The following is a 12,665-nucleotide window of genomic DNA, read 5'->3' on the forward strand; positions in this document are numbered from 1 at the left end:
TGGTAAGCTAATATTATTAACAATCTCAGTCTCTTCTCCATCTATCATGGTGCTGCCAATTGATGCAATGGTGAGAACCTTTGTTTTCTTGGTGTTAAGCTTCAATTCATATTGAAGACTGTAGTCCCTGACCTACTGCAGCAAACATTTTTGGTCCTCCTCAGTTTCAGCAAGCAAGGTTGTTTCATCTGTATAATGTCATTTTTTGATGAGTTTTCCTCCAATCCTGATGCCACTTTCCTCCTTAAAAAAATCTAGTCTCCTAAGTAGTCTGTTCTGCATAAAGATTTAAACAGTATGAAGATAGGATGCTACCCAACTGAGTGCAGAAATTTTTGAACAGTATCATTGATACTACATGCAAGCAAGATTCTGATGAAGATTATCAAAAAACGACTGGAACAGCACATCAGCAGAGAACTGCCTGAAGTGCAGGCTGGGTTTAGAAGAGGCCAGGGTGTTAGGGATATTATAGCTAATGTTAGATGGATCTTGGCTAAAGCAGGAAGTACCAAAAGAATGTCTGTGTTTCGTTGACTATGCAAAGGCATTTGACTGTGTGGGTCACAACAAACTGTGTCTGACTCTGAATGGGAGTCCCAGAACACTTGATTGTACTTATGTGAAACCTATACTTGGACCAGGAGACAGTCGTCAGAACAGAGCAAAAAAAACATTGCATGGCTCAAAATAGGGAAGGGTGTAGGCCAGGGATGTGTCCTATCTCCATACCTTTTCAATCTATATGCAGAACAGATTATCCAGGAGGCTGGGCTCTAAGAGGAGAAATGTGGCATCAGGATTGGAGAAAGACTCATCAACAATCTGTGTTATGTAGATAAGACAACCCTGCTTGCTGAAACTGAGGAGGACCTGAAACACTGTTGCAGAAGGTCAAGGACTGCAGCCTTCAGTATGGATTGAAGCTCAACATCAAGAAAACAAAGATTTTCACCACTGGGCTGATTGGCAACATCATGATAGATGTTGAAGAGATTGAGATTGTTAACAGCTTTAGTTTGCTTGGCTCCAGAATCAACAGTCTTTGTACCAGCAGCCAGAAAATTAAAAGATGAATTGCATTGGGAAAGTCTACTGTCAGAGACCTCTTCAAAGTACTGAAGAGCAACGATGTCAGTCTGGAGACTAAGGTGTGCCTGCTCCAGGCCATAGTCTTTGCAATTACTTATTATGCAACAGAAAGCTGGAAAATGACTAGAGATGATAGAAAGAGAACTGATACTTTTGAGTTATAGTGCTGGAGAAGAGTATTAAATATACCATGAACTGTTAGAACAAACAGGTTCAACCTAGAGAGGGTGAGACCAGGCTGCTCCTTGGAAGCAAGGGTTCTGAAGCTTCGTCTGACATTACTTTGGACGTGTTTCAAGGAGGGACCAGTCTTTGGAGAGGGATGCCATGGTTTGGAGGGTGGAGGAACAGTGCAGGAGAGGAAGACCCTTTATGAGATGTATTGATTCAGTGACTGGGGGAATGGGGGTAGGTGTGTCAGAGACAATAAGACTGGCACAGGATAGAGCAGGATTTAGGGCTGTTGTACAGAGAGTTGCTATGAGTCGCAGGTGATTCGATGGCACATAACAGCAATAACAACAGCTCTGCTTTCAGCTAAGATCCATCTAACATTGGCTATGTTCTTCTCGTGTACCATTGAGTTGGAACTGACCCATAGCTGACCCTCCAGCGGGTTTTCAGAGGCAGTATCATATGAGAAGAGATTGTCTATCTGTCTGTGGAGATAGTGGTGGATTTGAACCACCAGAGAGGTACCACATTGGGGTTAGCTATGCAATACCCTATTGGCTACATCATCAGAGGTCTCAAATTACCATAGTGTCCATATACCCATCTTAGGGATTCTCTGGATAGTACAAACAGTATGCTCAGCTGATAACCAAAAGATTGGCTTTAATCCACCCAGATGCCCCTTGGAAGGCAAGTCTGTGGGACCACTTGAAAATCCTGCAGAACTCAATTCCGCTCTGAAATTCTTGAGGTCACTCTGGGTTGGAATGAACTCAGTGATGACTGGTACTAGTATACCCATTTTACAGACAAGGAAGTTAAGGCTTAGTAAAACCATCAATATGACCTCCACAGGCAGCTGCAGCCTGTGTGGAGAATTTCTGGAGCTGGGTCCTATCTGGGTAAATGCCCAGCATTTATCCTTGTACATGCCTCCTGCCCTTCTCAGCCTCAGGTTCCCCACCTGTAGGATGAGCTCCAGAAGCTGAGGTGTGCTCTCTTTTCCAGTTCTGCGAGATCCTCTCGGCCCCGGAGGTGAGCCGCTGGGCGGGACCCATCATCGATGTACTGCTGGACTATGTGGGCAACGTGCAGCTCTGCTCCCGCCTGAAGGAGCACATTGAGAGCTTCGAGGACTGGGCCATCATCAAGGAGAAGGCAGGTAGGACTGCCCTCGCCACCGCTGGTGTCCCCATCCATGCAGATTCAGTGCCCAGCTCCCTGCCCGCTCTGTGTTTCCTGGTCCTGGTCGAGCAAAGCTTTGCAGCTCTGGGTATGTGCAGATGTGTGGCTCTGACACAGTGAAGTAGGGACTAACTCAGTTTCAGCTAATGTGTCCAGAGGAGGTGCGGGCAGCCTGGCTAAGTCACACTAAGAAGGTGAGAATCTCTTTCAAGCCTTCTGAGCTCACCTGGGTGAGTGAGGTGTCAGAAGCAGTTCCATGAAGCAGCCACAGCTTACTAGGAAGCAGACACCTGGCCAGAGAGATTTCAGTTCTTCCAGGGTTTTTTGTAGAGAGCTGTGGGTAAGGAGTTGTACTTCCAACCCAGTGGTAGGTGGCTTGAATCCACCAGCTGCTCTAACCGAGAAAGATGGGCATTCTTCTCCTCTGTCATCTACACTGTCTGGAACCCCCCTGGAAAGTCAGCTAGGAGTCAGTTAGGATTCAACAGCAGAGTGGAGCTGAGGGCTTTCCTCAGGAACCCTGGTGGTGCAGTGGGGTTCAGGGCTGAACTGCTTAGCAGATGATCAATGATTTGAACCCACCAGTGGCTTCTCGGGAGAAGGACGAGGCAGTTTCTTTGGTAAAGATTTACTGCCTCTGAAACCTGGAAGGCAGTTGAACTCTGTCCTGCAGAGGGGCTCTGAGGCACGTGAAGAAGTTTAGGGCTTTCTCCAGCTCTGAGGGCCACATAGCTGTCTCATGTAAAAGATTCACCAATTATGTGATGCAGGGACAGTCCTTAAGGAAATATGATTATCCTACTGTGACTGACACTGGGACTCTTGGTACCAGCAGCCAAGAAATTAAAAGACTAATTACACTGGGAAAGTCCACTGTCAGAGACCTCTCCAAAGTACTGAATAGCAATGATGTCAGTCTGGTAACTAAGGTGTGCTTGATCCAGGCCATGCTCTTTGCAATTACTTGCTATGTATCAGAGAGCTGGGCAATGACTAGGGATGGTAGAAGGAGAGTTGATGCCTTTGAGCTGTGGTGCTGGAGAAGAGTATTGAATGTACCATGGACTGTTAGGAGAATGAACAAGTTCGTCCTGGAGAGGGTGAAGCCAGGCTGCTCCTTGGAGGCAAGGATTCTGAGGCTTCGTCTGACATACTTTGGGCATGTTGCAAGGTGAGATCAGTTCTTGGAGAGGGACGTCATGCTTGGGAGTGTGGAGGGACAGTGCAGGAGAGGAAGACTCTGGATGAGATGGATTGATTCCACTGGCATAATGAGGATGGGTGTGTCGGAGACAATAAGATTGGCGAGGGATAGGGCAGGGTTTAGGGCTGTTGTACATAGGGTCACTATGCGTCTCAGGCAACTCGATGGCACATAACAACAACAACAACAACAACAACAACAACAACTGTGATTGACCTTTTCTCTAGGTGGGTGGGAATGCGTACCCCCATTGCTTACCCAAATGCCGTACCCCACCCGGCCCTGATTCTGACTCAGCCAGGCTCCTCCTTGGAGCCAGATTTACTGTAGGAGTTTTCATTTGCCTACCTGCTCGTAGGGACCTTTAATTGAGGCAACAGTCAAGGGGACATTTACATGAGAGGTTCAGTTCTAAATGCCCATAAATATTACTGATCTAGTGATGGTTGCCATGGTTGATGTCACCATGACCCTTGGTCACTAGAAGGTAGAGTCGTCCTACCCCTCGCTGTCCCTCTCCCTCTCCTCTCCCTGGACCCCTCCTGCATCTCCCCTAGAAGGCTGCTGTTAGCTTCCAGCTGATGGCGACCCACTGTGTTCAGAGTAGAATGGCTCCTTACGTGTTTTAAGGCTGTGGCCTTTCAGATGCAGACCACTAGCCCATGTTTCTGACTTGTGTCTCAGTGGGTTTGAACTGCCAGCATTTTGGTTGGTAACTCAATGGATAACCTTTTTTTTACTATTTTATTTTGTGTGTGTGTGTGTGTACCGTCAAATCAGATCTGACTGGTACAGGAGAAGATTGTCCCTCCTTCTCCAGCAGAGCATCTGGTGGATTTGAACCACGTCATCAGGATGGATGGTGAAGAGATTGAGATTGTACACAGCATTAGTTTGCTTGGCTCCATAGTCAACAGTCTTGGCACCAGCAGCCAGGAAATTAAAAGGCTCATTGCCATGGGAAAGTCTGCTGTTAGGAACCTCTCCAAAGTGCTGAAGAGCAATGGTATCTCTCTGGAGACTAAGATGAGTCTGATACAGGCCGTGGTCTTTGCAATCACCTGTTATGCATCAGAGAGTTGGACAATGACCTAGGCGGATAGAAGGAGAATTGATGCCTTTGAGCTGTGGTGCTGGAGAAGAGTATTGAGAATACCATGGACTGCTAGGAAAACAAACAGATTTGTCCTGGAAAGGGTTAAACCGGGTGGCTCCTTGGAGGCAAGGATTCTGAGGCTCCGTCTAACATACTTTGGACATGTTGTGAGGAGAAACCGGTCCTTAGAGAGGGACATCATGCTTGGGAGGGTGGAGGGACAGTGCAGGAGGGGAAGGCCCTCTATGAGGTGGATTGATTCAGTGACTGGGATAATTGGGATGGGAGTGTCAGAGACAGTGCGATTGGCACAGGACAGAGCGGAGTTTAGGGATGTTGTACATAGGGTCGCTATGAGTCGCAGGCAACTCGACGGCACATAACAACAACATCTCTGGGATTGCAGTGCAGCTTCTTGCCACTAGGCCACCAGAGCTCCCTTCTTTTTTTTTTTTTTTAAGTTGAGAATGATTCCTTCTGGAGTAGGGAAATCCTTTAGAACTCAGCAGTGTTCCAGGGGAAAAAATGTGGCAAATGCTTAATGTACTCACTAACAAGGAGAACATAGAGTTCTTACCCAGCATCCATCTTGGCCACGCTAAAGCCCAGCTTCCAACTGATAACCCTCTCCCAAGTGGCCTTTCGTCCGATACAGTGGTATTACTATCATGGCCACTGCTCTAGCCCAGCCCAGGGGCTCCTGTGCATGGACTCCCTTATTGATAGACCTTGCTGAGAGATGCTCTGATCTTCCTGGCTTGCTTGGCCCCTTCACCGCCTCCACACTCTCTGTACCCCGTCTTCCTGGACACACAATGGCTTCCCTGGTTACTCCTCACTGCTTTTCCTGCTCGTATACCCCTGCTGAGGAAACTCCTGTCACCCTTCAGGACCCAGCTCAGGTGGTGCCGTCTGGCCAGTGGCCCCCCGGAGTCCCTGGGCAAGCCCCTCTGCATCTCATGCCAGAGAGCAGGGGCAGACTCAAGAAAGAGGCTCAGCCCAAGTTTGTTGAATGCCTGTGTGAGGGAGTAAATGGGAGAATGACATTCTTTGACTTCACAAACACCTTTGCTGTGCCAAGCACAAATGAATGACCCAAGTCATTTATTTAATGCCCAAGGCTGAAACAAATGACCCGTCACAGTCTAGTCCCTTCTCCCCTCCCTCTTTTGTCTCCCTCCCCCTCTGCCCCAGCTGAGAAAACTCCACTGTAGAAGGTATCCCAGGAGAGCTCAGGGGGAAGAAGGTCCAGTGGGACTCTGTGATCTGCTGGGAGCTGCCCACCCTGGTCCCTAGCCCTGCACCCTGGCTCTTGAGCACCAACAGGAAGCTCAGAGAATTCCATGTCATGGGGACACTTAGAGGACCCACCCTCTGACCCTTTGTTGAGGCTGTGTTTGGGGGAATGGCTGAGTGTGGAGGACAGAGCACGGGATGAGGAGCCAAGAGATGGAGACACCCATCCCAGCTGTGAGCTTGGGCACAGCCTGTTGTCTTACTAAGCCACAATTTTCTCTCCTGTGAAATGGGTTTTAGTACCTACCCCTCTATTTCTGTGGGGATCGATAAGGAGTGACGGGGTGGAAGGTGCTTTGCTGGGTGTTTTTAGTTGGTAGGGGCGTTGGGTTTATGCTCCTTACCGATATAACCATTTCAGCTGCATGCCTTCTAAGGCCAGGAGGGTAGATGCAAACCCTTTTCAGATTACAGCTGACACATCACCATCTCTCCTTTCCTGTTTCTCCCAGAACCTCCGAGACCCCTGGTGCACCTTTGCCGGCTGCAGGTGCGAAAGGCCATTGGGAAATACCGGATAAAACTCCTGGACACGCTGCCACTACCTGGCAGGATGATCAGATATCTGAAGTATGAGAGCACCCAGTAACCAGGCCGGGCTGGTGAAGCTGCGGCGAATCAGTTTGTCTCAGGATGGTGGCGTCCCCAAGTCCAAGGGGACCTGGTGACAGATGAGGCTACAGGCCGCCTCCCCCCGGGGCTGGGGCTGTGCTGTGGTCTCGAGAGGTCTGTGGGCCAGAGCTTTGTCCAGAACAGAGGATGGACTGCATCGAGTAGGAGAGAAGACATGTTCGTTCTCAAATCAGTGAATTGACCCCCGACTGTCTCTGCTGTCAGGAATGGCAGAGACTCCGCTTCCGGGGCTGGAAGAGCCAGCTCAGGTGAGGGGCTCAGCTTCCAAATTGATGGACGACATTTAGAGACGAGTCTGCCCGCCTGGACAGCCTCACTGCCAATCTTTAGTGCCTCTCACCTCACCTGGTTTTTTGTTTGTTTGTTTGTTTTTCCCAAGAAATGCAGCCCAGGGCTGTGAAAGGCCTTTGGTCCCCACCGGCTGTGTACGGCATGGTAAATGCCGTAGATGATGCACTACCTGGCGTAGTCCCCGCTCCAGGCTCCTTCCTCTGGAGGGGGTGGGGGCTAGAGTTATAAGTCACTTTTGTTTGGGCTTCTGAATGACCAAGAGGTCAAGGACTTCACTCCCCAGAAGAGACCCCACGGCCACTGGGGAGCGGCAGGCCTTGTTGAATTTTCCCTCCTGGTTCACTCTCCAGGGAAACAGGGCTTCATCGAGAGCAGAGGCTCGGTGCCCACAGGCCCCCTGGGTTGTCTTGCACACACATGTTCCCTGGCACTTTGTTTTTATGTTCTGCTCACACATGTTTTGTTACAAAAGTGAGACACAGAGAAAGAAAAAAAAAAAACCCCAATAAAAATGATCTAGATGCTTCTGTGAGCTAACGTGCTAGAGTGGTCAGCGTCACTCACTGTCCTGGCTGACTCTGAACTTGGGGGTTGACCATCCTGTTCCCTCCATGACCTCCCTCTGCAGGCTGATGGGCCGATGGCACTGGTTAGGTTGGGCTGGGCCGGGTCCTGAAGCTGTTTGAGTCCTGTTGCTATGGAAACTGCAGCCCTCTGCAGCAGTCTTTGCAAACATGCTGAAAGCCCCTGCGATCGGGCCCCTGTGGAGTGCGCTTGGAGCAGGCTCCTGACTGAGGGTCGTGTTGAGGGCCGGTACCCGGGTACAGCCGTAGGGAGGTCAGATACAGGGTCCACCAACCACCTGGCCTCTCTCCTGGCTCTGCCATTGGGCAGCTCCTCCAGAGTCTCTGTTTCCCAATCTGTACAGCAGAGCCTGGTGCTAGGTGACCCCTGGCTGGCCTTGCTGACTCTACCCTGCTGGATTTCTATGAGATCGATAAAATCCAAGGATAAGCATGAAGTACTATTTCCACGCCATAGATGCTCTCTCATAGTACAAACAGGAAACAGACTCCGAGAGGAAAAGGGGCTGACCTGAACACACCCACAGCGGGCCCTGGGCTTTGAGTCCTTCGCTGTTGGACTTGATCCCAGGCTGCCTTGCTGCTGAGCAGGTAGAGCCTGTGAGGACCCTTGCGCCCCTTCATTCTTGTCACATCGGGGTGCTCAATCCCACGGACTCAGGGCTGATCTCATCTCTTGATTAGGAGGATGCTCTGCTGAGAAGGACCTGTGCTGACCAGCAGCTCAGGGGGGGAAGTAGTTAATCTCAGACGACACAGCAGGGATGATGGCACGAGAAGGGGCTGCACATGGGGGCGCGTGGGAATTTGGTAAACTCCCAAAGCAGATGTTCCACAGGGTCACCTTACCTGCTCAGGTCCTACCAGGGGGTGCCACGGTCTCTCCCTAGCTGAGAAATGGAGGCACAGGTCAGAGAGGAGACACTGGGAGCAGGAGGCACCCTCCACAGGGGGTGAGGCTGATGGGAGAAGATGTGAGGAGCAGAGGCACGGCCTCTGGACTCTGTACAGTCACTATTTGTGGGACCCTCACTCTGTTCTGGGCAGGGACACACTGGTACCCCATTCAGATTCTTAGATATGGATCTACAACCAGACCAAGTAGTAAGAGGCGCTGCCAGGCCCCTGTGCTCCCTCCCTTCTGAGCTCTGCCCAGCCTTGGCATCTCAGAACCCTCCGCCACCACCTAGCAGCCAAAAACTTGCTGCTCAGCTCACCCCTGGACCTGACCCTGAGGACCACGTCTGAGTAAGCTGTGCTCAAGGCTCAGGTGGCTCATTCCATCACTCCTGTCAAGGTCAAGACCACCTCTGACCAAGACTCCTGCTGCTGTGGAGTCCCTGTCTGCAGGAACTTCTCGAGCAGCCGCACACCCCTCCATCCCTGAGAGGACGTCCAGGCTCAGGAACATCCCCAGGCATCACCTGCTGCCGTTGAGCAGACCCCTGATCTGTTCCTAGGGCATCGTGGATCTGCCCAGAGAGGGTCCCAGGCCCACTGACACATCTTTCTCCCGTGGAACAGCTCGTTCTTTGAAACGCCAGCTTTTCAATTGGCTGCCCTCTGCAACCGCTATGCCACAGCATCACAGAAAACTCGAAATCCTGGACGTGAGGCCCCAGGCCAGTGCTCCTTTGGGGACAGGAGTGGGCTTCCACCCAATGGTGGGGTTGACTCGTTGGAGGATTCTGGCCTGGAGCTCGTTCTGAAGTGACACTGTTCGTTCTTTGTTCAGGGGCTTTGAGTATCTGCTGCTGTAACTGCAGCTGTGTCTCCCCCTCAGCACCAAAGCTTTCCTGGTGTGTATGTGTCTTTCTCATCTCGCCTGCATTCCCGGCTACCATGTGGTCTGCTGGACAGCATCTTTGTAAAGGTGGTGATTTGGAGACGAAGCCTTTTGTTGCATGAATGGATCCCAAGGTGAACCCTGAGTGGGTGTGAGTACGGGCAGGCCGGGCTCAGTGGCAGGCCCAGGCAGCACCTGAGGAATTCTGCCTCCTGGGAGCTGGGGTCCTGGTCCAGGACTGTGGTTGGCTGAGGTCTGGGTCCCCCTTCCCACAGATCACACCAGCTGTGAACTTTTACTAAGAAAATATGTCACAAAGTTCTGATCTGTTGTTCACGGGTAGCGTTAATTTAGTCGACTTGATGACACCCAACAACAACCACCTGACATACAACAGGATGCCCAGATGCCACCGGCTCACCGTGGTGGTGTGTGCAGGGTTTTAGCACTTATATAGAGAGGTTGGAGGGACTCAAGCCTAACTCAGCTGGTCCAGGGGCCCATACTCTATATAAACGCTGAGCAGTTAGCAGGGGCAGAGCTGATGTGTCAGAGTGGACCCAAAGGGACCGATTCTGTGGCAGCTCCCCACTTTAAGACTGGGTCCATCTGAGGGTGAGGCGCCCACCTGAGGACCTCATGCTACAAGCCAGGTAACTGCTACAGATGCCTGTGACATGCCAGCTTCTTGACTTTGGAATCTCCACAGGCATTGGACAGAGGCCACCAGCATCACACCCTCCATCCCATCCTTCCCGGCCACCTTGAGAGTGAGGAGGCCTTTTGTGTGGGTTTCCTGCTCCAGGGAGCCACCACTGGGACCCCCTGCTACCCCGAGACCAGAGTCCTGCGTGTAGCTGATGATGCCTACTGTGCGCAGAAGACAGAGGTGCCTCTGTTGACTCTCCCCAGGCTAGTCTCCCATTTTACAGATGTGGAACTGAGCAACAGGGGGTTTAAAATGTCCAGCATCACACCACTGGTTTGGGAATCATCGTCCCAGCCAGGGCTATTCCCATGCCAGGCATGCCAGTTACAAACTGTGCGAGTGACCCAGTGAGCAGCTAACACCTCTGACCAGTCCACGCTCTGTTGTGAGGTGAGCCCTGGGCACCAGTGCAGGGAGAGGTCCTCTGGTGGCCGTCCTGGCTGGACGCCCTCAGAGTAAACCTTGGCCGCTCCCTGTCTGTCCCCAGTTCCTCCTCTCAGCACTGTCCCAGAATACCTCACCCCCTGAACGGGTGCCTGCAGTGTGCCAGGTGCCATGCCAGTCCGTAGAGAGGGTGACTGGTCATTAACCTGGGAATCTGCGTTCACTATATAGGATTGCATCTTTTTAATTTCCTGGTCTATGAACAGAGAGAGAATCAAAGAGTATGTTAAAAGACAGATGATCAAAGACAGGAGATCAGAGCCTGGGCCCACACCCTGCCTGCCCCGTCTCCACACTGGCTGGTCTTAGAGATCCCGAGACCCAGGCCAGCGAGCCCATTCAACGTCAAGACGGCCAAGCTGTAGAAACTGCAAAAGAAATGTCTTTATTCTTTTAACTTTCTTAATATTTACAAAGAACAAAAATAATAACTAAGACTGATTTGCACAGTGGTGGCAAACAGCTGTGGAACTCTGCCTTTGGGGCCAGACCGGGAGGCAGGCAAGGGCCACTCCCACCACCCTGTCTGGCTGCAGGTGGACTCTGGCTTGGGGGCAGAAGGGGACGGTCAAACCCAGGGCTGCCAGAGCCAAGTGGGTGACCGCCCAAGTGTCCCTTGCCCCTGCCCCATCCTGCTTCACCCCTCCCACCTGAAGGGGGAGAGGCCCCACAGCTGCGAAGCTCAGATGCCCACCACTCCCACTCACCTCGCCCTGGGCTACTGCAGGGGGGCTGAGGTCCTCTGGCCAGGCTAGAGGTAGCTGAACACGTTGAAGAGGGGTGGGGGCACAGCCGGCCTGGTGGGGATGGGCTTCAAGACCACAGGGCGGTGCACTTTCTGGCTGTCCACATCTTTGCAGAAGGGAGGGAGCTCCCCGGGGGACACAGGGCTTGTCCTCCACAGGCCCAGGCTGGGGACGGAGCACTGTGGTAGCACTCCGGGAGGGCCCGGGTACACGGGCTGTCCATGGTACTGGAAGGGGCAGCAGCCCCAGGCGTTGATGTGACCCACCAGGGACACCCCAGACATCTTAAGCAACTCCTTCTCGGCCAATGCCCGTGGGGACAGTGGCATGGGGACCATCTCAGGCCCTAAAGGCTCCAAGACCTGACATGTTTTCTTCCCCTCATAGGGGGCCCCCTCCCGGGGACCCAGGCCCCCTTCCAGCCCCATTGGGAAGCTGTGGGCAGGCCGAGGCTCCTCCCAGAAGGAGGCGGGCAGTTGTCTTTTCCTCATGGGCACCTGGCCAGGCAGGGCGCCCTCGGGGTGCTGGCCCTGCGGGGTCGGCTCCTGCTCCCCGGATGGACACTCCTCCCTGTCCGAGTTCCCCAGAGCCTTCTCTTGGCAGCCTCCACCCAGGCCGGGGCTGGGGGCGTGGCCGTCCAGGGGCAGCCTCCCTGGCCGGTCCTCTGGCCCCCTTCTCAGGTGGGGCTCGGCCCCCCGGCCGGGGAGGCCCCGGGGTAGCCGCGAGTACTTCTGGGAGAAGCGTCGGAGCTGCTTCTGCAGGTACTTGCGGTGGTCCACCGAGCGGCGGCAGGGCGCAGACTTGTCCAGCGCCGCCTTGATGTCACTGGACGCCAGGTTCACGAAGTTGAGCAACATCTTCACGTCACTGTCGGAGGCCATCACCAGGGGGCCACTGCGTGGGGCTTTCCATGAAGGGGGTGGGTCCCGCGGGTGGCAGGCCGCTCCAGGGAAGGGCCCTAGGGTGACCTGGGGGACACAGCAGGCCGTCGGGGGTCTCTTCCCACGCCACCCCCAACCTCCCCCAAAGGCCACATGGCTGCCGTCCCGCAGCCCTTTCAGGGTCCAGAGAGCTGCGATGCCCGTCTGGTCCCCAGGTGAGTCCAAGCCCCGGGCGCACAGAGAACCTCGCTTGACCTTCTGGGGTGTGAGGCTCAGAGAGGTGAGACCACTTGCCCGAGGTGGCCCAGCTGCCCAGCGGCGTTGCTGGCGGGAACTCGACCAGGGTGGACGGCTGGTGAGTGGGGGCCCCTTCTCGGGGAGGCCACTGGCCCACCTCCCTCCCGTCCCCGCCCCCGCGCTCCACCCCCCCGCGCTCACGCTGGACCAGGCAGGGACCCCTCGCGGGCGCCCCAGGCAGGACTGGCCCCGGGGAAGCGGGCAGCGGGCCTCACCCCTGAAGCATCTGCAGCGATTTCATGCCCCC

At 53.4% G+C, this 12,665-nt stretch overlaps 2 protein-coding genes across 2 annotated transcripts in view; one reads left to right on the top strand and one right to left on the bottom strand.

Moving 5' to 3' along the window:
- Positions 1-6,636, top strand: part of ASB2 (ankyrin repeat and SOCS box containing 2) — a 43,360-nt gene extending 36,724 nt beyond the window's left edge. The window contains exons 8-9 of the mRNA XM_006879098.1: positions 2,275-2,428; positions 6,500-6,636. Of these exons, the coding sequence (XP_006879160.1) occupies positions 2,275-2,428; positions 6,500-6,636 (291 nt within the window). The remainder of the gene's footprint in view (positions 1-2,274; positions 2,429-6,499) is intronic.
- Positions 6,637-11,245: 4,609 nt separating this feature from the next.
- Positions 11,246-12,205, bottom strand: FAM181A (family with sequence similarity 181, member A). Its single transcript, XM_006879099.1, has one exon. The coding sequence runs from the start codon at positions 12,119-12,121 to the stop codon at positions 11,246-11,248; it is 876 nt and encodes a 291-aa protein (XP_006879161.1). The 5' UTR covers positions 12,122-12,205.
- Between the last annotated feature and the right edge of the window lie 460 nt (positions 12,206-12,665).

Source organism: Elephantulus edwardii, unplaced genomic scaffold (assembly GCF_000299155.1).
Source record: "Elephantulus edwardii isolate Elephantulus edwardi_28Jun2011 unplaced genomic scaffold, EleEdw1.0 scaffold00002, whole genome shotgun sequence".
Classification (NCBI taxonomy): Eukaryota; Metazoa; Chordata; class Mammalia; order Macroscelidea; family Macroscelididae; genus Elephantulus; species Elephantulus edwardii.